The sequence below is a fragment of the Punica granatum genome, chromosome 7, assembly GCF_007655135.1.
Source record: "Punica granatum isolate Tunisia-2019 chromosome 7, ASM765513v2, whole genome shotgun sequence".
In the NCBI taxonomy this organism is placed as follows: domain Eukaryota; kingdom Viridiplantae; phylum Streptophyta; class Magnoliopsida; order Myrtales; family Lythraceae; genus Punica; species Punica granatum.
The window spans coordinates 39,982-65,833 of NC_045133.1; the positions used below are offsets into that span (position 1 = coordinate 39,982).

The following is a 25,852-nucleotide window of genomic DNA, read 5'->3' on the forward strand; positions in this document are numbered from 1 at the left end:
AGCAACATTTACAAGAAGTCCCCTTAAGCCCATATCTTCCCATGAATAATTGTGTTTAAACATGTTTTTCTAGGGAAAAAAAAAGAGTGAAAGTTGTTTTATATATGACTTCCTTGTTAGAAATGTACATTTTTAGGGCAAATATATATATATATATATATTACTCGATAGAAGCTTATTAGTTAGGCTTTCGGAAGCAATCGTAAGGAACTTGTTTTCTAGAGCTTTAAATGCTCGTCGAAATGTTGGGGTATAAATCATGCGTACTAGATACTAGGTTATGCTTATTAGTGAGTTAAATGTCCGTGATCATGCGCCTCCCCCAAATTATCTTGATCATCATACAACAGTTCATGCTCACTCTTGCATGGGAGAATAGATGCACAAAAAATCGATATGCATCAATATTGACGATAATTTGATAAAAGATATGCATTATTTTAGATATGTCCAAAAAAAAAAACTTATACGAGATCATCATAATATCAATTATATATATTTTTTATCATCTAAGAGGCGTAACTGTGATTATAATTTTTATAGATTTAAGGATGATTCAGCAAATTGTCCATCAAAGTTGTGAGGTTGATGTAACGTAACATCACGAGCTCATGCCAGACATTATTTCTAATAGTCTCTATATACCCCGTCGAATACAAAAGAAAGGAAGAAAGAAAGAAAGTATTGAATAATTAATCTAAGACCCCGAGTACCTAACCAATATATCCATTATTTTGGACAGGTTTAGCTCTTTTTCATCATAAGCATGAAAATGAACCCACATAGTTCCGAGCCAAACGGTGCGCCTAACTTGCCTATGCAAAAATCAGTCATCTACTTGAGCAACTGTAATTAATCCCAAGAAAGTCTCCCTTGTACCTTCCCTAGTATAGCACTAACCTCTTCTCTTCTTCATGTGCCTCTATCGTATTCATATCCCTCCCTTTCCATGGGAAACCCTAGTAGTAGCTAGACAACGACACTTCCCTACCCTCTCCCATGACTTCTTCGCCTCGACGAGCTCCTTTACCCATCACAAGTGTCCCAAAAATCTCGAACTTGCGGGAGGATGAATCTGCCAAGTAACAAACATATACTGTTCGGAAATATCGCATGAATTATATCGTGATCGATCCATCCATAAGAAATCAATAGATAGTGTTTTGGATGCTCTATCTACATAGTTATCTCTTTATGAAGTTTTTTAATCGTTCTAAAATATATGGGTTTCGACTATCAAAGAGAGACTATAGGGTAGTATCTTCATCTAGTAACAAAAAAAAATTCCAGTTTCGATATATGTTATGAGATCGCGGGTGCCCTTTTATTACTTGTTATTATACTAGACTCATGAGTCTCCCTTCTAATTGGAAAAAAAAAATGAATCCTCGACTATCAGGTGGGCAGATCAACCACCGTAATATCACATCCGGACCACATCGTGGAGAGTCACGTCAAGTAAACAAGTCGATAGATAATTCTAGTTTTGAGAGTATATCTTTAGGACACGTTACCTACCTAAGTGCCTTATAAGTTGTTGGTAATAAAACGTGCTCTAAACTTACATAAATGGAAAAGGGCTTTTGGCAATTTTGCCTTTCAATCATTTTTCATCCCTTCCCATCTCACCCTCATGTATTTGCGCCGCGTGCGCAAACTTGGATTTATATGATCCTTACGTATATAATAGCTAATGCCACCATATGTATTTGTATCGTCCGTCCAAATTAAAAGGCTTCACTTATAGAGAAACAATGTAAATTCGAATTAAAAGGAATTTCTCCTCTTTTTTGTGTAGATAAGAATCTAAAAAAATTAAAATAAATATCCCATTCAGTACGAGCTATTTTTTTTTTCTACTGGAAATTAAATTAAGAAAATGAATAAATGGAGGTGGAAAAATGTTTCTTTTTCTTTTTCTTTTTTCCCCCAATAATAAAACGAGAAAAACAGGCCTTGGCCCAATATAAAGAGAACAGGCTCCGCTGAGTTGGTGGCCTATTTAGAAATCAGCCCTAATAGGGTCACCGCTATATAGGGCCATCACATGAAATCATCTTGAATGAAATGGGCCCATATTTCAGGCCCAAAAAAGGTATTGAGTTACACGCCCATGATTCGTGACGAGGTGTAGACAACTAGCAAATATTGGACCAGCGATACTTAGCTAACTGTTTGAGTACGGCTCAATAAAAATGCATATAAGTAACACGTATCCTTGGTTCAAGCAGTTTTACGCTTATTCCGTTTAAGTAAGATCTCGAGTTCGAGTATTTGTGAATAAGTAACTGGATTAATCTCAATTAGGTTTCTGAATATCAGGATTCGCACTGGAAAAAATGCATATAAGTAAATCCACCGAAAAAAATGAATGTAAATACTAACTTGGCCTGTAGCGGGTCTCACAAATTTCTTTTTATAAGCATTTTAATTGGTTGGTCGAATTAGTAACATCAACCGAATAATTCTTTACGACCGAAAAAAAAAAAAGAAACATTATTCGAGTATGTAGTCATAGACTACGAATCAAGCCTTTCGGTAATTGATATTAGGGTTTAATACTTTACCGTTACTATGAGCAACCTGCAAATTTATGAATCCTCGGTCGTCTGAGCCTCGGGTTTTGAGACGTTTATATGTACTTAATACGCTTTTTATTTAGCCAACGGGAAATTCGGATCATCTCCTGGCATGTCAAGTCCCGAGTCCGATCTCGGCGTCCCATACACTTTTTGTAGTTGCTACACCAAAGACCCCCTTTTCAAGTTTCGAATCACATAGAATAGACCAACGAAGCTGTCCCACAACCTCTTGATATACTGAAGCACCAAGGTCCCATTATGCTATGCTCTGTTCAGAAAGAAAAAAATTTCGTAGGGGACCTTCAACTGCCAGAAAAAGTGCTCGATAGTACTGTGCTTCTTTGATTGATTTCAATCATATGTAACCCCGCAGACATCTCCATTACGATTCCACCAGTTTCCCGAATCTTTCCCAGAAACCCGACGTATAAAGTTTATACAGTAATATAACGGTCTGATCGAAACAAGAGGAACACGTAGAAGGGCACAAAGCCTGCATGAAACTTCTGTTAACCTTCTAAATCATACGTGGAAATTATCTCTTGCGTAATCTTATCCGATGTTTACTGAACTTGTGGGCACGAATTGTGGGTACGTAGATGGTCTCTGCAGCCAGAGAAGGAAACATGGATTCAGAGGAGGAACGTGAGGAAATTTAGCCGCCCGTGAAGTTGTGGTGCCCGCAGCAACGTTAAAGCGACTGCTGCTGTCCCACAACATAAATAAAACCACCAAAGAGATAAGATTGGAACAGTGTTTCATTTTCCATCTGCAAACTTGTTTCCTGTAAGTTTTCTTGCTGTACATGACCTGCAAAGTTCATGAGAGTGGGGCCAGCCCGGAATATGATCGGTAATGACCCATTACCGTTGCAATGACTGTCATCATCGAGAAGAATGAGGATGCACAGAAGTTTGACAGCAAGGAGATTCCCAACAACCCTCTGGAGCATACGAATGGCCGCATAGAGAGAAAACAACGGTCCAGACACGAGCTTTCATACCGTGTCAAGTGCGAGTAGTATCCGACCCGAGGAAGGGCCTCGATATCTCCTCCTGAATCCTGATAGCTACCTCAGAAAAAGAAGTTTCCAAGCAGTAATCTATAAACTGCACTGCATTAGATTTAAATGTGTAATTACACCTTCTTTACTCTCTATGACTAACATCACGAACTCGAACTGTACGCGACCCGCATAAAAAGTGGGGGTCCCAACATGAGTACCAGTGTACTACAGAAAGGGGAAAAGAAGCAAATGGGGCTCTGCTGATTACATGTTATGGAAGCAGAACCACAAGTGCAGAAGAGACGAGAGAAGGGGCACTTCTAATGATGTAACGCGATAAATAGTATTGTCAATCAGCCCGTTGTACAGTTGTTTTAAACAACAAAATATACATCTTATGGTCCATCGAAAAGTACATAAATCCTCCCACTGAATGCGTGACAAATGACCCGAAGCTCGTCCCCACAATACAGTGCCATGCTGGTCCATACACTCCATCGAATTCCTGCAGAATTTATTAAGAATCAATAGTTCATCATCATCACCAGACAACTCCCTCGACAAATTCATTCACTTGTTTCACGCCCTGAAAGATTTGTGACCCCATAGGCAGCAATTGCCATTAACTCCCTCAACAAATTCAAAATTTCAAGACCAATATGAATTGAGAAAATGAATCAGTACTCGCTATAAGAAAGAAACACAGGAGAATAGAAACTCAACTCAATATCTTATACTCTCAAGCATTGTTTTAGCACAAAATGCTTGTGGTGAGTCAAACGAGAAAATGCCTCAATTGGGAGTTCACTTTGGAGCCACAAGTGTCTGTTTGGAACAGAAACACGGAAATGGATTGAATCCTATGTAAAAAGGGGTGATTTTGTACAGCAATTTCATTCCTTTCCATTTCCATTGCCCCGAAGAAAGCGTGGCCTTAGTTGTCTAATCATACCAAATGAACATCCGAACGAGGAACTAAACATCCGAAACAAACTACCGCGGATTAATACAACATGCTAACTTCACCAAACCACAAGGCAAGATCAAGTTGAATCCATCTATGATGACTACTAAGACCGAAATGAAGTTTCCGAGCATAAGTAGCACAGCAGCATAAACAGTTGACAAGCCGAATGATTTTAATTTCGATAAGAGAATTAGTGAATTAGTAGACCTTCTTGAGATTGAATGCCAGCGACTTGCAAGAGAACTTCTCGAGGCTATCGCGGGCCTTCCTCGCGCAATCGACCGCATGAATCTGCATAAATGGTGGCATGTCCACTGACACGACCTTCACTCCGCTGCTCGCAAACACGTCCCCTAGCTCAACCTGCATCCCGCAGAAGGACCTTCTCCTCATTCCACTGGCCATCGAAGAGGAAACCGAGCTCCTTCTGGCCGTCATCTCTGCCGCTTCATTTGACTGTCTCCGCAGCTCCTTCCCCAGCGTTAATGACTCGAATTTATGGATGTCGACAACCGATTCCTCTTCGCACGGCTTGCTCTTTGATTCATATAAGTTATTGGATGGCTTCTTGCAGGGCTCCTCCTCGGCCTTCCTCCTCTGCTTCTCTGCCCCCGGAGCGAGTTTCTTTGTCGGCTTAGCGGAGGCGAAGTCGGCGGACAAGTTCAAGGCTTTCGCTTGGAAATGGATGTCTATGGAAGTCGGGGGAGGTTTCTGCTGCAAACCGGTGGGATCTGAGGGCGTACGGACTTTCTGGGATGTGCCAAGCCTGAAAAAGTTACTGGGCAAGTAATGAGCTTTAGAGGGAAAGGAAGGCTCCATGTTCTTGGTCGTGGGGTGACCGGCGTGGGCGGCGGCGGAGGACGGCTTGGCGTGGTGGATTTTGAGGTTGGGATTGAATTGAGCTTCTGGGGTTGCTAAACTGCGCCGGTGCTTGGTGTTCTGCGCCATGGCCGAGCTCAGAAGCTGCACCGAGAGAACAAGAGAGAGAGTTTCCGTATGAGGGGATAGTAAATGGGATATTGAGATAGAGAGAGAGAGAGAGATCAGGGCCCCGCAGCTCTCTGCTATTTTGCGCCGGAAGAGATGGAGGAGATGAGGAGGAAGAGGAAGAAGAGTCATGTAATTTCTTTGACCGTTGACTTGATCTACTAGAGGGGGAGTTATGGCCTGCGCTCAGATCTACAAGAAAGGCGCGTGCATCCACTTTCTCCGCTACTCAAGGCCTAATGCCCTGTATGTGACTATGTGTAATAACAGACGAACAGGAAATTGGGTCTTTCGACCATTAACAGACTCCCAGAGCTGGTTTTCCAACGAGACATGGAAACACAGCGGCTGTCGGGTTCTGTTGCATCGAAGCGATACGCGTTCCACATAGAAATTTCGAATCGTTTACGTTTCGAGGCAGAGAGGCTGAACATCCCTTCCAGAACACATGAAACTTGAGAACGTTTGAGGTCCTGTTTGGTATGATAAAATGCAAGATAGCCGGTAATTCCATTCCGTACTCTTTCAGATGCTCTATCATGCCAAACATGACCTAGGAACAAGGAGAGCCCAGCTATCGTCCGCGAATTGGGATCAATGCAGTGCAACACTAGCTACGAACTAGGAGAGCCAGCTTATCGTACACGAACCGACATCGGTGCAGTGCAATACAAGCTAGGTCTTTTTCAGAACCATCGCAACATTTCGAGAATGGATCGTTGAACATCAGTTGGTTAACTGCTCCGATAACTGAAAAGCTCATCTAGCTATATTGAAAGACGACGAGAATGCTACATTAACTGCAATATATACCCCCAGATGGATGATATCCCACCGAAAGGGGACATGCATGCTTGTTCGGGTCATATGTCACCTGTACAATATAAGTTTTATATCAATTGTACAGGGCGAATTGAGCAATGCAAGAGTTTCTCAGGAGATCTTCCACTGGATTTGAAGACTTGCGGGAACAATTGGTCCGTGCAAATAATCGACAGATTAAAATTTGATGGTCTCCTTCAGGTACGACGCGATCTCTTGCTGCAAAGATACAGGTGAAAAGCTAATTTGTAAGATAACTGAAGGTGAAACATAAGTCTGGGACTTCAATTATATTGAGACCAATTGATACGAGAGTTCATGCACATCAACTGCAATAAATTCATTTATGACTAAAACTAGTATTTGATGGCAATTCTATTAAATATTCAATTTAATCTAATATAATCTAACCTGATCTGATATGATCTAATCCGATCTAATGGGATTTGGCCGTCCCTTGTTCCGGCTCCCCTCTGCCAACTGACCGCTGAGCTCCCCGTAGGTACTGCCCTGCTCACCATTCCACCAACCCCGGAGGCGATCCCAGACCAGCCTAGCTTTTCAAGCAAAGCATTCCGCTCATCTCTGCATTGATCGGACATTAAAAAAAAAAAAGGGATGAGATAAGTTTGAAAGACGATCCCGATCACAATCAACGGCGATTGCATATATATATATATATGATGATTCTCACCCGTCTAACTTCGACAGAAGGTTCACAGCAGAACGATAGACCATCAATATATAGTTATCTCGCCCTTCCCATATCCGCTGCCCTTTTTCCGACTTCGTCAATCGCTCCTCCTGCGTAATCGATCCACGTCAGGAGTGGACATAACAAAATTCCCGGACAGTCATGCGTGCATGTAATATAGTGCGACTTAGTATTGATCGTGTCGAGAAGAATATTAGCTGTACGGAGAGAAACCTTGGAGAAATCTGGGAAGTGTACATATGTATTCCGCCCGAGGTGGACGGCGCCGGTCGGTTGTTGGTATTTCTTTGCTATCCGGCCCAATTCCAGCTTGTGCGGTCTCACAGTAACATTGGTTCTTGCAGCGTCCTGCATGATTGAACCCTTCTTGATTCCGGCCGTCCAATCCCGTCCAAAGGCCTCATCGCATGCCTGCCGATATTTCTCACGGGAAGCCTCACTCAGTTCCTTAGTGCATTCCGAATAATTAAGTACGAAATCAACCTCTTCGTCTCCGGACCAAAAAGTATGGGTGATGACCGTTTCCCAACAGCTCCAAACGCCTATGGCTGCATAAATGGCACACGATCGGTGCATATTTAATTTTGGAAAAAAGACAAAAATCTCCCTTGTGCTTTGGGGTTAGGACAAATCGCACCATGTTCTTTCGTTCGGGACAAATCGCACCATGTTCTTTGCTCCGTCAGACATAGGGGATTACGGCGTCAAATTATTTTTCATTTTCAGTCCTCAATCTTTAGTCTTTTAATCATTTTGATTCTAAATCTTTTTCTTTTATCATTCCTATCCTAAACTTTCTATTTTGTTTCATTTTAGTCCGGCGACCTCGGTGGAGGGGTCGGGGTGGCCGATTGGCGGCCCCGACCCGTCCTCCCCTTTCAATTTTCGTTTAGGACTAAAATGAAACAAAATAGAAAGTTTAGGATAGGAATGATAAAAAAAGATTTAGAACCAAAATGATTAAAAGGTTAAAGATTGAGAACTAAAAATGAAAAATAATTTGACGCCATAACCCCCTATATCTGACGAAGTAAAAAACATGATGCGATTTGTCTTAAACGAAAAAACATTGTGCGATTTGTCCCAATCCCAAAATATAATAGAGAGTTTTTTTGTCCTATTATTGCATGTATAATTACTGCATACAGTCAAACCGCCAGCGATCATCATCGGTATAAAAAAGAGCACGTGTGTATATATATACATACTCGTTCTGTGCGCAAGAAAGATCATGCAGAAACTCGTCCTCCGGTTGGGTGTCAATCTTTAGGGTCTCCCTGAGATGACCAACTATCTTTCCCAGCAGTCCCTGTAGATCTGCTTTGTCTTCGTTTTGCTTGTATCGTATTGAAGCTTATGCAATCAACAAATGGACGGAGATGTCAGTACGTGCATATATATATGGAGTACATATGAATGAATATATGTATACATCAACATACAAAATTGATAGGAAATTAATGAATCAAAGATCACCTCCTCCAACTCCAAATGGGTATATGAAATCATTCGAAATAATCAGTCCATCTTTGTCATTCATGTATATCCCCTCCGACATATTCCCATGATATGCTTCTAGGGAATGCACGTCGGACAGTGCCTTCGTGAGCTTTCTGATAAAAGAGAGGGTAAAGTTGATAATAATAATATCACTGTAAAGATTCAAACGACAATTACAAAATGGTTAGAAATGACACTAGAAAATTTCTTTGAGTCGGTGTTTAGCGTCCTTAGGAAACCGTTGGCACCATGCTATCAAAGGCATCGAGCCGTCCCCTAAAGTGAAATACAAAACACAATCAGAAAAGACGCATAGGCTTAAAGATTAATTAAGCTGGCTATCAACATCATGATGCGGATTGCCCCAAACACAATGCTATATATGCACATAATATTGCTCTCGAGTTAAATGCATCAAACTAAATTAATTAGCATTTCCTTATGTGTACATACACACGCATAATAATAATAAGGAAAATAAACATATTATGATATGTAACTGCGAGCAAATCAACGAACTAAGTAGTCGCGTACCTTCATTCGGCTGTCCTCCTCCAATCTGGGCGTCCATGTGAGCCATCTTTTGCCCCTACAGATCCCAAAATGCAAATGCCAAAGATAATATGAGTTTACAGCCCAATAGGCCCATTAGAGTTGTTCACAGTTTTCATGGGCTGGATGATTTATGCAATGGGCCCATCTCAGCCCTCCGGTATATATCTATTGGTTGGGCTTATCAAGAATTGGGAATCAGGAACAGGATTAAACTGAATTCAAATTTTAAAAGGTCCAATGACCAAAAGGCCCTTAACATGAATTCCCAATTTTTGCAACCCCTAATTTAGACGCATGGCCCTTCACGCCACCGATCACCGTCACCGCCGCTAGGACCGGCCTCACCTCAATACCGTGAGCTCAGTTGTGAGCACGTCGAGCCTTCCGGAAGAGCTTGCTCAACCTATTTCCGCGTCTCGAGCCTTCTACGAGCTTGTTTGGGAGGTCGCCGACATCACAATGGAAGTTCATCCTCGCACCGTTCCACTAACTATTTCGAGACGGTCAGTATCGCCGCATCGGGGGCCAAAATCGAGCCTCACCGTGGTCCGATCTTCACTCCACTGATGAGATACGACGGGGCTTAAGCTCATCCAAGCTTTGTGATACCAGATCTCATCAACGGAGATAGATTCGACAACGATGAGACACCCCCGATGCGGCAAGACCGCCTTAAAATGGTTGGTGGGATGGTGTGACAACGCTCCTTGTGATGTCTTGGGAGGTCGTCGACGTCACAATGAGTTTTCATTCCCACACCGTTCCGCAAACTATTTCTAGACGGTCAGTATCGTCGCGTTGGAGGCTAAAATCGAGCCTCACCATGGTCCGATCTTCACTCGGTTGATGAGATATGACGAGCTTAGGCTCATCCAAGCTTTGTGATACCGGATCTCATCAACGGAGATAGATTCGACAATGATAAGACACCCCCGACGCGCGCGAGACCGCCTTAAAATGGTTGGTGGGACGATGTGACAACGCTCCTTGTGATGTCCGCGATCTTTGCAACGAGCGCGTACAAGGATCGAGATGCAAAAATAGGTCGAGCAGACTCTTCTTGAACGCTCAATATGCATAAGCATTTAGTCAAGATAGATAGATGGTAGATGATGGGAGGAAGAGGATTACCGGAGCTTATCGGTTAGCGGTTGTATCCCTGATGCTTTCCTGGTGGTAGCGGTGGCGGTGGCGGTGGCGACAATGATTATCAAATTAAGGTTTAGAGTTTTTATGATAAATTTCCGTGTTACTGTAGACCCTACTTGTGATAATATTTATTTTAAAAAGAAGTACGGAATATTTATGCTTCCGAAGCTTCGGCCGGGGGGCTCAAGGAACATTTAATTCGAGTCCCTATACTCTTTTGTTTTGGGCCGATCTTGGGTCTTGGTCCGACAAAAATGTTAGCATGTTAGGTCCGTCTCATTATTTTTTGGGTTTAATTAATCCACGGCGCGAATCTGCATGAACGGTGGCACGTCCACCGAGACGACCTTCACTCCGCTGCTCGCAATCACTTCCCCCTATCTCAACCTGCATCCCCCAGAAGGACCTTCTCATGGGCTTTAACTTTGGGCCCAAAACTCCAGGCCCATATTGATACTTCACGCGCGACAGCGTTGACCCGAACCATTTGACCCGACTCGTCGGCCCTCCACGGCACGCACCACGCGCCATCTCCGTCTTCTTTGCTCTTCCCCGCTGCTTCTAGTTCTACCCCAGTCAGAGTCAGCTCTGCTCAGCTCCGTCCCCCATTGATAATCGCCATGCGTGACACTGCTTCTGAGCTGCCCCCGGATTTGACGGTCAAAATCCTGTCGAGGCTCCCCGTCAAGACGCTCCTCCGCTTCAAGTAAGTCTGCAAGCCATGGCGCTCCTTGATCGAGTCCCCCAGCTTCATCTCCCGTCACCTCAACCGATCAGTCAATCGCGGCGGCGATGGCGGGGACCGCACTGGCGCCCCGTCTCTCCTCGTCAAGCACTGGCACCCCACCTCGGTTCAGCCGGACATCTCGCTGCTGTCCGGCGAAAACCTAGAGCTGGTATCCCATGTCGATGTCCCTCCTCACATGATGCATTTTCCTGACTTAGAGGTTGTCGCGGCATCGTTTGCTTATCCGGCAACCTTGGCGACCTGCTGAATGACTTCCGAACGCCCGTATTCATTTGGAACCCTGCCACTCGAGAATCTAGGGCCCTGCCGCAATGCGAAGATCTACGGGAAATCCTTCGGGTTGTTTCTTATGGGTTCGGATACCATCGCGCTATAGATGACCATAAGGTGGTGAGAATCGCATATGAATTATCCCATAACAACAAGTTCCAGGCGAAGGTACTCCGCTCTCAAGAGTGAAGGTTTATGGAGGGAAGTGCCTGCTTGACCTAGCCAACTTTTTTCCAAGCGTTTGTGTTGCTTTGAATGGAATCCTATATTGGCTTTCTTATTGTGAGGAAGATGATTTCTTCTCGTGGTTTGATTTGCGGGATGAGGTGTTCCGCCGAGTTTCTTTGCCTGATCTTGATTATAGGCTGAATGGATATACCATGAACCTCACAGTGTACTAGCAGTCGCTCTGCCTGATATTTATCAGAAAGGTCTAAATGCTGGGATTTGAGAGTGATGTATGGTGTTGCCGGGGAGGAATCTTGGATGAACGACATTGGGTTGAGAGGCTGTTAGCATGTGGCTTTGATGAGATTTTGGTGGAAAAGAGCGACGAGACGCTGGCTATTTATGAACGTTTTGAGATCTTCCCGTTGAAAGGTTTCCGTATAGCCGCAATTACGATTTCCACGTCAAAAGTCTAGTTCCTGTTGCAAGATAAGTTGAGAAGCTGCTGCAGTCTTACCAACAGAGTTAAAATAGTATCCAAAGGCAATGGTCGAGCTCTTTGGTTTGTTAGGAGATGAGGTTGCTTTGGCCATGCTGCATATATAATCGTGGGATGTTTCAGGTGCTCCTCTTGTACGAGGTTGTTATTCTCAAGGCTGACAAGACATGAAGATGAAACAAAAAAATTGGGAGCATTATGATGATCGGTAATTGCCTGCCTGCATAAGAGATTATTTACCTTTTATCAAGATTAATTATTATCATGAAGTAAAAAACTTTATGTACATGCAAGTATTCAGTTTTGTTAGATTACCTTTCACTTGCCTTTCTCTTGACGAGACCAACATGCTCATTTAAACAAGCATCAATTCATTGTTCCTCGTTTTCATGGCTTCGACACTGAAGTGATTGCTTCCATCTCCTTTTCCTTTTCATATGCCCGATATGGTAAACATCATTGGGGCAACATAAGAATTCATCCGTAAAATTAAAGTTTTGAAAGATTGACGAATCGGAAGATGAGCCGTTTCCACATTCTGCTACAGATGGTTTCTGCAGATGTGTTGGGTGGAAATTAGAGAATGAAAGTGCTCTGAAAGTTGCAAGAAAGTCCGATGTTATATTTCACGATGACCTTCAAGTTCAAGACAGACCATCGAACCGAAAAATGATGACCAACTAAGAGGATTCAAACAAGTTTTGTCATCCATACGGAATCTATGTCTCGTCTCCGAATCATTATGGCTGACGAGCATTGATACATGACGGAGGGCGCAAGAAATGGATTTGTATTTGGCTTCTTCATTGACGGCTAATCTTGTCGGTCTCAGTTTGGACATTCGACATGCTATGTGACCTGTACAAAGTTAATTTGCCATCCAATGTATGTGACCTGTACAACGTTAATTTGCCATCCAATGTACACGGATCGTGATTTGTGGATCGTGATTGGTGAATTGAGCAATGCAGGAGCTTCTTGAGAACGACTTGCTCTGGATTTGAAGACTTGAGGGGAAGATTGGTCTGGGCGAAGAGTCGACCAGTTAAAATTTGATATTCTCCTTCAGGACTTAAAATATATTGAGACCAATTGATACGAGAGTTCATGCACATCAACTGCAATAAATTCATTTATAGTAATACGAAAAGAGGAAATCATGATCTAAAACTAGTATTTGATGGCAATTCTATTGAATATTCAATTTTTTGAGTTCCTGAGAGATATCTCAACCTCTAAATGGTGGAGAAACTTACAGTAAAAAAGAATAAAAGGCGTACAAGTAATTCAAGTGATGCAACTTGGCCACGAAGATGAAGAGAATCGGCAAGCTCGCAGCTGTGTTCAGTTCACCAAGAAATGTTAAGACAGAAAGTGATAAACTGGAATCTGAACGATCAGTACCAATGCTCTATGAGAGTATTTATCAAGCAGATGAGTACTGCGAATATAGACCACAAAAGCTATTGATGCAGCAGGTGCAGCGGATCTAGCGAGCCGCTGCACGACCTATGAGAGCCGTGAACAAGTTATACTCCTGCAGTACAGTTAGAAAAGAAGATGCGGGTTAAGTTCATGGCCACATCATGGAAAATGAGAAATGATCTCTAAACAACTCAGACAGCATAATAATTACCTGAGCTCCTGGGGAGGAAGGGTTAGTGAAGAGCAGCTAGACTAAAATCATTAAAAGAGCAGGCAATTTATCTCAGACAAACAGTCGGATTGGTCAGTCATACGCAATCAGGCAATTTGAAGCAAATGATTGGCAAGCATTAGACATTTATGAGAGGGGGAGAGTGAGTGCTTGGAAGGTGAATTAGTGGAAAGTAACTGAGAGCACACACTGAAAGATGTAAGCTGCATCAATATGCATCCCCAAAGCAATGGATTATTCTATCATAAACTGTGAGAAAGACAGAGCAGAATGTATTCTGGGAGTTGCGCCATAATGTATATAAGCTTAGAAGGCAGGCACTTTGTCATTTTCTGTGAAGGAACTTAAAGAGCAAAATCGACAATGATAATCAAAATGAAACTGAACAGACAAGAATTCCCATTGATAATTCCAGCCGAGTAGGAAAATGAGAAATGATCTCTAAACAACCTGGACAACATTAATTACCCGAGTGACCAGGGAGGAATGGGTAGCGAGGAGGACAGCACAGACAGATCCGAGGGGTGAGATAGTCATGGAAAGTCCTTTTGGTGCCAACATCTCGTCTGTCTTCACAAACGTGGCCATCGCAGCAAATGCCCCTCTAGTTTGCACAACAAGAAAAGAAACAACTCAAATTCAACTTACACCCTGCAACAGTCATTCATGAGCTGCTACATTCTTATAAGGAGGAGTCTTCAAAATCTATTCGATGGGATCGAAAGCAGGCACTTTTTCGGTTTCTGTTTAAGGAACTTAAAGCACGAAACCAACAATGCAAATCAAAATGAAACTGAACAGACAAAAATTCTCATGCAGCTCCTCTGGTATTGGGTTCCCGGGTCACCACATTAGGGACAGCCTTCTCCAGTTCTTGGTTTGATGCTGACAGCAGCAATACAAAGCGAAAAACTGTAAGGAACTGAAGCTGCAGGGATAGCCGAACCTGCCACAGGCCAGAGAGCATCACCGAGGAAGGGACCAAGAACTGACTTCTAATCTCGTCGCCTCTTCCGGCTCTCCTCCGCCAATGGACTGCTGAGCCTCCCCGGAAGTACTGGCCCGTCTACCATTCCACCAACCCCGGAGGTGATCCCAACCCAGCCTAGCTTTTCAAGCAATATGTTCCGCTCATCTCTGCATTGATCAGACATTAAAAAAAAAAAAAAAAGGGATGAGACAAGTTCAAAAGACGATCCCAATCACAATCAAGGGCCACTGCATATACATATATATATATATGAAGACTCTCACTCCTCTAACTCTGTCAGAAGGTTCACCGCAGAATGATAGGCCTTCAATATAAAGTCATTTAGCCCTTCCGATACCAACCGCCCTTTGTCCTCCGTCAAGCTCCGTTTCTGCATAATCGATCCACATCAGGAGTGGACATAACAAAATTCCTGTACAATCATGCGTGCATGTAATATTGTGTGACTTAGTATTGATCATGTCGAGAAGAATATTAGTTGTACGGATAGAGACCTGGGAGTAATATCGGAAGTGTTTATACGCATTACGCCAAAGTTGGATGGCGCCACTCGCGGGTCGGTATTTGTTTGCTATCTCGCCCAATTTCAGCTTGGTCGTTTTTTGAACAACATAGGTTCTGACAGCGTCCTTCATGATTGTATTCCTCTTGATTTCGGCAGTCCAATTCGGTCCAAAGGCCTCCTCGCATGCCTTCTTCCATTTCTTATGGGAATCCTCGTCCAGATCCATAGCGAAGGCCCCATAATTAAGCATGAAATTAAACTCTTCGGCTTCAGACCAAAAGTACGGGTGATGACCGCATCCCAACAAGAGCCAAAGAAGAGGGCTGCATAAACGGCACACGATCGACGCATATTTAATTTTCATTTCATGCATGTATAACTACTGCATACAGTTAAACCACCAGCGATCATCATCAGTGTAAAAAAGAGCACGTGTGTGTATATATACGTACTTGCTCTGTGCGCGAGAAAGATCATGCAGAAACGCGTGCTCCTGTCGGGTGTCAATCCGACCGGCCTGACCAACTATCTCTTCCAGCCGTACCCCTAGAGCTGTTATGTCTTCGCGTTGCTTGTCTCGTAGTGAAACTTCTGCAATCAACAAATGGACGGAAATGTCAGTACGTACGTACATATATATATATATATATATATATATAGAGTACATAAGAATGGATATATGTATACATCAACATACAAAATTGATAGGAAATTAATGAATCAAAGACTACCTCTTTCAATTCCTTCTGGGTATATATAATCATTCGTAATAAACAGTTGATTTCTGTCATCCATCCATATCCCCTCCGACAAATTCCGGTGGTATGCTCCTCGGCGATGCTCACGGCACAGTGTCCGCGTGAGGTATCTGATAAGAGAAAGGGTGAGGTTGATAACAATAATATCACTGTAAAGATTAAAAGGACAGCTACAAAACGGCTAGAAACGGCAACCGATAATTTATTTGAGTCGGCATTTAGTGGCATGAGAAAACCGTCGGCACCAAGTTTTCAAAATGAACAGAGGGATGCGGGTGATCTGAGGATGCTAAAGCACAATTTGCTTCACAGTGAATAAGGTAACCCTAAAATGAGAACCAAAGGTAAAGAAATTGAAGTTCGGCGTTTACCTGAATGAAGAGATTTTTTCTGATCCGAGGAGCTTCAGGGGCCGGCTCGGGAAAGGCGGAGGTGAAGGCAGGGCCGCCGGGGAGATGGAGCAGCCGTTGAGTAGCGGCAGAGGAGTTAAGATCGATAGCGAAGGGGTAGGGCCTGAGGCGATCCCAGACCAGCCTAGCGTTTCAATCATATCTTTCTTCTCATCTCTGCATTGATCGGACATTAAAAAAAAAAAAACGACAGAGAGAAGTTCGAAAGACGATCCCAATCACAATCAACGGCGACTGCATACATATATATATATATATATGAAGACTCACTTGTATAAATCTGGCAGAAGGTTCACCGCGGAATGATAGGCCTTCAATATAAAGTCATCTAGCCCTTCCGATACCAACCGCCCTTTTTGTGACTCCGTCAAGCCCTGCTCCTGCATAATCGATCCACATCAGGAGTGGACATAACAAAATTCATGTACAATCATGCGTGCATCTAATATAGTGTGATCACATCGAGAAGAATATTAGTTGTACAGATAGAGACCTCGTGGTACTCTCCGAAGTGTTCATATGCATTCAGCCAGAGTGGGATGGCGCCACTCGCGCGTTGGTATTTATTTGCTATCATGCCCGGTTCCAGCACGACCTTTTTTCCATAAACAGTGGTTCTAGCAGCGTTCGCCAAGATTGTACCCTCCTTGATTCCGGCTGTCCAATCCGGTCCAAAGGCCTCCTCGCATGCCTGCTCATGTTTGTCAAGGGAATCCCAGCTCAGTCCCTGAATGCTGCGCCGATAAGCAAGCATGAAACCAACCTCATCGCGTTCAGACCAAAAGTACGGGTGATGACCGTATCCCATCATACGCCAAAGAAAAGGTCTGCATAAACGGCACACGATGGACACATATTTAATTTTCATTTCATCCATGTATAACTACTGCATACAGTTAAACCACCAGCGATCATCATCCAGTATAAATAAAAGCACGTGTGTATATATATATACGTACTTGCTCTTTGCGCGAGATAGTTCAACCAGAAACCCGTCCTGCCGTTGGGTGTCAATCTGATGGACCTCCTTGAGTTGACGACGTATCTCTCTCAGCAGGTCCCGTAGATCTCTTATGTTTCGTTTTTGCTTGTTTCGTATATATCTTGAAACTTCAGCTATCAACAAATGGACGGAGATGTCAGCACGTGCATATATATGGATTACATATGAATGGATATATGTATACATCAAGATACAAAATTGATAGGAAATTAATGAATCAATGACTACTTCTTCCAATACCATTTGGTTCTCGGTTTATGAAATCATCCGAAATAAACGGTTGATTTTTGTCATCCATCCATATCCCCTTCGACAAATTCCGGTGATATGCTCCTAGGCTATGCTTATGGGATAGTGCCCCAATGAGGTCTCTTATAAGAGAAAGGGTGAAGTTAATAACAATAATATCACTGTAAAGATTCAAACGACAGTTATAAAACGGTTAGAAACTGCACTTGGTAATGTCTTCGAGTCGGGATTTAGCGTCATAAGGATGTAGTTGGCACCAAGTTTTCAAAGGCTTCCAGCCAATGCCTATAGCGAAATATAAAACACAGTCAAAAAGACGTATAGACGTAAAGATTAATTAAGCTGGCCATCAACATCATCATGTGGATTGCCCCAAACACAATGCTATTATATGTACATAATTTTGCTCTCGAAATATATTCATCAAACTAAATTAATTAGCATTTCCTTTCGTGTACATTACACACGCATAATAATAATAAGGAAAATAAACATATTATGATATGTAATTGCCAGCAAACATCAACGAACTAAGTAGTCACGTACCTCCTCCAAACATGGCGCTCATGGGAGCCATCTTCGGCGGTCCTCCTCCAAACCGGAAGCTCATGGGAGCAAGGTTGTCAGAATCGCGATTCTACCTAGAATCGGTCGAGGGTCGTAGAATCATGAATCGCAATTTGAATCGTGAATCGTAAGATTCTACCTGTAATTAAAAAAAATAACATATATATATATGTAACATACTTTTCTGAGCAAAAAAAATTAATTCTTGTTCATTCAAATAAAAACACAAACCTACAAAGAAGAGACAGGGAACATAAAATAACAGAGAGAAAACCGATAACATAAGTTTTCAGACATCAGCGCAGGATGAAGATCAGCATTTCAATATTTTAATCTTGGAATTTCCAGTTGGAACCATTAATAACCTTGCACTCATATCATAAAAATAAATGACATAAGAGATTAGTTAAAACCGCTAGATTTCTTCCCATCAAATTATGGGCCAAATTGATACTGTAAATCATGTCTTGACAGTAAGTGGTTCGATCCAAACACACATATCGGACAACCACACATGACAAGAACGGGCAGACAGTAACGAACAAGACTGTAAGCCGGCATGGCAATAGTAGTTAGGCTGGCAGAACGATGCATCGACAGTGTACACATATGGGGACTCTAGAAGGGAAAACAGAGTCGTTCGAGTCGAGGATGCACTGACCCAGATTTCTTGCAGCGAGCTCAACGACAGCAAAGACAACGGCAAAGAGGAATAAGATGAGACTTCGGGTAAGATTGGCTGCAGTAACGCGACTCGCGAGTCTGAGAATTCCCATAAATGCTGATAAACCTCGATGGCAAAAGCATCAGAAACACATTAACCCATCAAACTCAATCGAAAGGAAATAGCAGAGAACATGAAGGATACATCCATTCAACCGCGAAAGGGCTGTGCAATTGGGGTAAAAGGGAAAAGTACTCGACACTTTTCATACCTGGAAAATGCAGAGGAAGTAACCGCAAGGTCCGCAACCGCAATCGAAGCTTGGACAAGTTAGCTTCTCGGAAGAAGAAGGTGGTGGACCGTCAATCGAAGCAAGTAGGTGGATCGAACTATCGAAGATTTCGTCGAAGACGTTCGAAGGTCGAATTGGAAGGACTTCAGCAGGGGAGAAATTAGGGTTTCATGACAGGAAAAGAGGAAGAAGGGCGGGTGGGAGAGGGGTTTCGAGTCCAGGCTTCGGCCCGCTTATTGGGCCCGGGCTTGGGCCGAATCCAGCCTGAACGTAGAATCGCAGAATCGGCCCGATTCTGCGATTCTACGATTCAACACGCGATTCGGTTCTGATTCTACAATCCCGACTCACCTAGCTGAATCAGAATCGGTGATCCTCCTTTAATCGTAGAATTATACGATTCTACGATTCGAATCGCGATTCTGACAACCATGCATGGGAGCCATCTTTTGCCCGACAGATCCTACACTGCAAATGCCAAAGATAGTATAAGTTTACAGCCCAATTGATCGATGGTCTTAAGGCCCATTAGAGTAGTTTACAGTTTTCATGGGCTGGATGATTTACGAAATGGGCCCATCTCAGCCCTCTGGTGTATATCTATTGGTTGGGCTTATCAAGAATTGGGAATCAGGAACAGGATTAAACTGAATTCGAATTTTCAAAGGTGCAATGACTAAAAGGCCCTTACCATGATTTCCCAATTTTTGCAAACCCTAATTTAGACCCATGAGCCCTTCACACCACCGATCGCCGTCACCATGGGATTGGCCTCAACTCAATACCATGAGCTCGGTCGTGAGCACATCGATCCTTCTGGAGGAGCTTGCTCAACCTATCTCCGCATCTTGGGCCTTCTACGAGTTCGTTTGGGAGGTCGTTGACATCAATGAGCGTTCATCCCCACGTCGTTCCACAAACTATTTCGAGGCGGCCGGTATCGCTGCGTCATAGAGCCTCATTACGGTATGATCTTCACTCCGTTGATGAGATAGGACGAGCTCAGGCTCATCCAAGCTTTGTAATACCATATCTCATCGACGGAGATAAATTCGACAACAATGAGACTGGATTTTGACCCCCGACGTGGCGTGATCGCCTTAAAATGGTTGGTGGGACGGCGTGGGATGGACGCTCCCTGTGATGTCCAGAACCTCCATGACAAGCGCGTAGAAGGATCGAGATGCAGAGATAGGTCGAGCAAGCTCTTTCTGAAGGCTCGATATGCATAAGCATTTGGTCAAGACAAATCGACAAATAGATGGCAGATGATGGGGAGGAAGGGGATTACCAGAACGTATCGGTCGACGGTTGTGTCCCTTCGATACTTTTCCAGTAGCGGCGATTGTCGAGTCGAATCGAAAAGACAAGTTTTTTTGGAAAAGGTGTGTCCTAGGGTTTTATTTTATAGGTAAATTTTCGCGTTACAGACGCCCACTTGTGATAATATTTATTTTTAAAAAGAAATACGGGATATTTATGCCTCCGAAACTTCGGCCGTGGTGGAATATTTAATTCGAGTCCCTATACTCTTTTGTTTTGGGACGATCTTGGGTCTTGGTCCGACAAAAATGTTGGCTTTTTATGTTCGTCCAGTCATGATTTTTTAGGTTTAATTAATCCAGGGCGTGAATCTGCATGAACGGTGGCACGTCCACCGATACGACCTTCACTCCGCTGCTCGCAATCACGTCCCGCCCTAGCTCAACCTGCATCCCGCACAAGGACCTTCTCATGGCCTTAACTTTGGGCCCAAAACTCCAGGCCCATATTAACACTTCACGCACGAATGCGTTGACCCGAACCATTTGACCCGACTCGTCGGCCCTCCACCACGGCACGCACCACGCTCCATCTTCGTCTTCTTTTGCACTTCCCTGCTGCTTCTGGTTCTACCCCAGTCAGAGTCAGCTCTGCTCAGGTCCGTCCTCCATTGATAACGCCATGCCTGACACTGCTTCTGAGCTTCCCTCGGATTTGACGGTCAAAATCCTGTCGAGGCTCCCCGTCAAGACGCTCCTCCGCTTCAAGTAAGTCTGCAAGCCATGGCGCTCGTTGATCGAGTTCCCCCAGCTTCATCTCCCGTCACCTCAACCGATCAGTCAATCGCGGCGGCGATGGCGGGAACCGCATTGGCGCCCGATCTCTCCTCGTCAAGCACTGGTGCCCCACAACGGTTGAGCCCGACATCTCGCTGCTGTCCGGCGAAAACCTAGAGCTGGTATCCCATGTCGATACCCCCCTCCTCACGCGATGCATTTCCCGATCTTAGAGGTTGTCGGGTCCTGCAACGGCATCGCTTGCTTATCCGGCAACCTTGGCGACCTCCTGAGCAACTTCCGAACGCCTGTATTCATTTGGAACCCTGCCACTCGAGAATCTAGGGCCCTGCCGCAATGCGAAGATCTACGAGAAATCCGTCGGGTGTTTCTTATGGGTCGGGTACCATCGCGCTATAGATGACCATAATGGTGGTGAGAATCGCATATGAATTATCCCATGACAACAAGTTCCAGGCGAAGGTACTCCGCTCTCAGAGTGAAGGTTTATGGAGGGAAGTGCCTGCTTTACCTTGCCAACTTTTTTCCAAGCGTTTGTGTTGCTTTGAATGGAATCCTATATTGGCTTGCATATAGTGAGGAAGATGATTTCGTCTTGTGGTTTGATTTGCGGGATGAGGTGTTCCGTCGAGTTTCTTTGCCTGATCTGGATTATAGGCTGAATGGATATACCATGAACCTCAGGGTACTAGCAGTCGCTCTTCCTGATGTTTATTAGAAATGTCTAAATGCTGGGATTTGTGGGTGATGTATGGTGTTGCTGGGGATGAATCTTGGACGAACGACGTTGGGGTTGAGAGGCTGTTAGCATGTGGCTTTGATGAGATTTTGGTGGAAAAGAGTGACGGGACGCTGGCTATTTATGAAGCAAGCAGCAAAACGTTTCGAGATCTTCCCGTTGAAAGGTTTCCTGTTGCAAGATAAGTTTAGATGCTGCTGCAGTCTTACTGACAGAGTTAAAAAAGTATCCGAAAGCAATGGTCGAGCGATGTTTCAGGACCTGGGCGGTGATGACAAGCGGCTGCAACAGCTCCTCTCTTGTATGAGGCTGTTATCTCAATGCTATCACGGCATGAAGATGAAACAAAAAAATTGGAAGCATTATGATGATCGGTAATTGCCTGCCTGCATAGGAGATTATTTACCTTTTATCTAGATTAGTTAATATCATGAAGTAAAAAATTTATGTACATGCAAGCATTCAGTATTGTTAGTTTTCCTTTCACTTGCCTTTCTCTTGACGAGACGAACATGCTCATTTAATTAATATCTATGCAGAATGCTCATATTGTTTCCAATTGCAAAGAAAACAAGCAGCAATTTATTGTTCCTCGTTTTAATGGCTTCGACACTGAAGAGATTGCTAAAAGGACGAGGAACTTGATTCTTAATACGACCCTCTACTCCCTTGGCTTGTTGGCCCATATGTTTCTTGCTGAGCAAGTCATGGGCGTGCCATTCCATCTCCTTTTCCTTTCATATGCCCGATATGGTAAACATCATTGGGGCAACATGAGAATTCATCCGTAAAATTAAAGTTTTAAAAGATTGATGAATCGGAAGATGAGCCGTTTCCACGTTCTGCTACAGATGGTTTCTGCAGATATGTTGGGGGGAAATTAGAGAATGAAAGTGCTCTGAAAGTTGCAAGAAAGTCCGATGTTATATTTCATGATGACCTTCAAGACAGACCATCGTACAGAAAATGATGACCAACTAAGAGGATTCAAACAAGTTTTGTCATCCATACAGAATCTCTGTCGTTTCCGAATCATTATGGCTGACAAGCATTGATACATGACGGAGGGCACAAGAAATGGATTTGTATTTGGTTTCTTCATTAACGACTAATCTTGTCGGTCTCAGTTTAGACATTCGACATGCTATGTGACCTGTACAATGTAAATTTGCCATCAAATGTACACGGATCACGATTTGTGGATCACGATTGGTGAATCGAGCAATGCAGGAGTTTCTTGGGAACGACTTGCTCTGGATTTGAAGACTTGAGGGGATGATTGGTCCAAGCGAAGAGTCGACGGGGTTAAAATTTGACGTTCTCCTTCAGGTAAGACACAATCTCTTGCTGCATTGATACAGGTGAAATCGTAAGACAACTTAATCTGAAAGACCGACATGAGGAGACAATTTGTAGCATTAGACCAGGACATAAAATTTAAAGAGACCATTCCATGCGCATCGACTGCGAGAGATTCATTTGTCATTCGAAAAGAGGGATTCTTGATCTAAAGGCAGCATTCATCAGGCAATTGTTTTGAATCTTCAAAGTTTTTATTTTCTCAGTAGATATCTCAGCATCTAATTGAGCGTATGGAGTTGGAAGGACACAGAAACATACAATCAAACATAGGAGGATGCAACTGGTGGCGCCGGGGAACACAGCATACCAGTAATTCAAGTGATGCAACTTGGCTGCATCGATGAATAGAATCGGCAAACTCGCAGCTGTGTTCGGTTCACCAAGAAATATTAAAACTAAAGGCCATAAAATTGGAATCTAAATGGACAGTAGTATCAATGATCAATAATTGTATTAAAATGAGTTTACCAGGTGGATGAGTTGAGCGAGTGTAGATCATGAAAGCTATTGATGCAGCAAGTGCAGTGGCTCTAGCGAGCCAGCCCGAGCCGAAGATGGTAAAAGTGAGAACTCCGATGGCGGCACACCCTACTTGAGCCATGAATATGTTATACTTCTGCAATGGAGTTAAGATGCAGATTAAGTTCGGGAGTAACATGGGAAATGAAAAACGACCTCTTCAGTATAGAACTCGGCGGTGTAGATTACCCGAGCGCCCGGGGAAGAAGGGGCAGTGAAGAGGACAGCGCAGACAGCTCCGAGGGGGGCAATCGTCATGGAAAGTCCTTTCGGCGCCAATATCTGGTCAATCTTCCCGAGCATGGCCATTGCAGCAAACGCCCCTGTAGTTTGTGCAGCAAGAAAAGAACCAAATCAATCAAACTATATCCTCCAACAGTCCTCGACCAGAGGCCACACTACATTCTCGCGATGAAGACTCTTTAAGATCCATTCGGCAGCACGACGGAAGCTAAAAATGCGAAACCAAAAGGACTTATTTACAAGTTCCACAACTGGCAAGCGATGAAAAGCCAAAAGCTTTTAAGCAGCGAGAGCTGCAGCGATAATCAAACCTGCAGCAGGCCAGAGAACATCACTAAGAAGCGGTGCTGCAGCCGGCTTCTCGGGTTTCAAGCTGTCCCAGAAAGGAGCGCCAACGGCATTGCCCGAAGCCACAACTACCAGTCCTCCTCTTCTTATTCTTCCCTCTCCTCCAGTTATCGGGTTTAACCTCAACCTCAATCGGAGAGCTCTGTCCGACAAGGTCCCGCCTTTCCTGATGGCATTGCTGTGGCTGTACAGCACAGGAGGGGAGGAGGGCAGCTGCGTGTGCAGAGGCAACAGAGCCATGGAGGCGGCCATTGCCATATCCAAGATTCAATCCAAGAAGAGTCTCAAGAGTCACGCAGAAAGGAAGAAAACTGTCAAGGAGATGAATACAGAGACAGATAAGAGTTGAAAAGGATGCCATTTTTTTTTTTTTGGGGCCGTGGACTGAGTGACAGAGACCCTTGAAGGAGACGAAGGGCCAGTGGTCATTGGATGAGAAATTCCATTATCTCTGATTTAATTTAATTTTCAATCAATTAATTAACAGACTAAATTATTTTCCTATGTCGTTTGTCCAATCTAAATTCAAGAAAAAATAATATGTCAAAGACCAGGCCAAAACAAAAAAAGGGGTTATGATTTGAAGACGTTGCCCAGGTAGCTTTTCATGTGCCCAAAGAGACCCATTCATTATTCAACGATAAGATAATATAATATCCGATAGGTATAGTTGATAAATTACGCTCTATGTAGTTTAACGTTTACATGTTGTGCAAGTCTAGAAACTCACTGGATCCACCGCATGGACATGGGCAAGTCGGCCGGCTAGTGTGAATATTATTTTCGACCAATAAACTGAAGATGGTCTTTTCAAAAAAACAAAAAGTTGGTATTTTTATACATAGCAATTAGTTGGGCGATGGGCTCTTGCAAGTTGCTATTAGGAGAGACATCCAACTTCTTCTTTGGTGTGTTGTCTCGGTAAAAAATAATTTGTTCTTTATTCGACTTAAATAATTTGCCCATTGTACCCCCAGCTACAATGGGCTGGGGGTACAATGCTTGGATTAGATGAAAGTAGCATGAGTCAGCTTCGGTCGATCCCGAACTGACAGGAACTCCGGTCTTCAGTGCCTGTTATTTTTATTTTTATTTTTTGGATAAGTGGTGAATCTCATTAATATCGAAACGAGCATTTACAAGGGAAACCACTCATCCGAGTACAATTGACATCAACTTAACAGAACTTATAATCCTAAAGCTCGAGCTATGGAAGAAGTGGCTATCTTACACTCAACTTTAGGAATAGAAAGTATTTTAGATCTAAGCATATCAATATATCGATGAATCAACTCCGCAATACCAATCACTGCTTTTTGGGAAAATCCTAACGTTCCTTTCCCTCCAAGCCTGTTATCGTTTTCAGGTCTACATATACCTGGCCTGCTCCGTATTCATAGTCGGAGAGACCAGGTTCACCCCTCATCGCCATTCATGATCCTGCTCGGACCCGTATGGCAGCCCCGTGTAATCAATGCGCGACGATATTGTCCTGTAATTATCCCCTTGCAGTCAAG

The 25,852-nt window shown here is 43.5% G+C and overlaps 4 protein-coding genes across 12 annotated transcripts; all 4 read right to left on the reverse strand.

Moving 5' to 3' along the window:
• Nucleotides 1-3,669: 3,669 nt before the first annotated feature.
• Nucleotides 3,670-5,669, reverse strand: LOC116215004. Its single transcript, XM_031550554.1, has 2 exons — nt 4,763-5,669; nt 3,670-4,093 (listed from the first exon to the last, which is right to left on the reverse strand). The coding sequence occupies exons 1-2, from the start codon at nt 5,501-5,503 to the stop codon at nt 3,938-3,940; spliced, it is 897 nt and encodes a 298-aa protein (XP_031406414.1). The 5' UTR covers nt 5,504-5,669; the 3' UTR covers nt 3,670-3,937.
• Nucleotides 5,670-6,281: 612 nt separating this feature from the next.
• On the reverse strand, nt 6,282-10,379 carry LOC116215006. Its single transcript, XM_031550559.1, has 8 exons — nt 10,266-10,379; nt 9,114-9,168; nt 8,556-8,855; nt 8,288-8,432; nt 7,293-7,627; nt 7,059-7,168; nt 6,776-6,949; nt 6,282-6,583 (listed from the first exon to the last, which is right to left on the reverse strand). Exons 4-8 carry the CDS (start codon nt 8,310-8,312, stop codon nt 6,562-6,564), a joined length of 666 nt encoding a protein of 221 aa, XP_031406419.1. The 5' UTR covers nt 8,313-8,432; nt 8,556-8,855; nt 9,114-9,168; nt 10,266-10,379; the 3' UTR covers nt 6,282-6,561.
• Nucleotides 10,380-13,114: 2,735 nt separating this feature from the next.
• Nucleotides 13,115-20,462, reverse strand: LOC116215003. Of its 7 annotated transcripts, XR_004158390.1 has the most exons (17): nt 19,756-20,419; nt 19,044-19,532; nt 18,770-18,898; nt 18,088-18,247; nt 17,748-17,826; nt 17,533-17,663; nt 17,249-17,405; nt 16,783-17,116; nt 16,560-16,669; nt 16,251-16,445; nt 15,853-15,989; nt 15,574-15,712; nt 15,111-15,444; nt 14,880-14,986; nt 14,572-14,762; nt 14,094-14,229; nt 13,115-13,505 (listed from the first exon to the last, which is right to left on the reverse strand). XR_004158390.1 is itself a non-coding variant. In XM_031550549.1 (16 exons), the coding sequence occupies exons 4-15, from the start codon at nt 18,149-18,151 to the stop codon at nt 14,621-14,623; spliced, it is 1,929 nt and encodes a 642-aa protein (XP_031406409.1). In that variant the 5' UTR covers nt 18,152-18,247; nt 18,770-18,898; nt 19,044-19,532; nt 20,356-20,462; the 3' UTR covers nt 13,117-14,229; nt 14,572-14,620. The 7 variants fall into 7 exon arrangements, 6 of the variants coding, with proteins under 6 accessions (XP_031406409.1, XP_031406410.1, XP_031406407.1 ...); XM_031550549.1 differs by having other exon boundaries at nt 13,117-14,229; nt 20,356-20,462; XM_031550550.1 differs by having other exon boundaries at nt 13,117-14,229; nt 18,770-18,889.
• Nucleotides 20,463-22,768: 2,306 nt separating this feature from the next.
• On the reverse strand, nt 22,769-24,676 carry LOC116215005. 3 transcript variants are annotated; one of them, XM_031550556.1, is made up of 5 exons: nt 24,299-24,675; nt 23,934-24,067; nt 23,694-23,841; nt 23,484-23,590; nt 22,814-23,210 (listed from the first exon to the last, which is right to left on the reverse strand). In XM_031550556.1, the coding sequence occupies exons 1-5, from the start codon at nt 24,591-24,593 to the stop codon at nt 23,169-23,171; spliced, it is 726 nt and encodes a 241-aa protein (XP_031406416.1). In that variant the 5' UTR covers nt 24,594-24,675; the 3' UTR covers nt 22,814-23,168. The 3 variants fall into 3 exon arrangements, with proteins under 3 accessions (XP_031406415.1, XP_031406416.1, XP_031406417.1); XM_031550557.1 differs by having other exon boundaries at nt 23,060-23,210; nt 23,533-23,590; nt 24,299-24,674; XM_031550555.1 differs by lacking the exon at nt 23,484-23,590 and having other exon boundaries at nt 22,769-23,210; nt 24,299-24,676.
• Nucleotides 24,677-25,852: the final 1,176 nt, after the last annotated feature.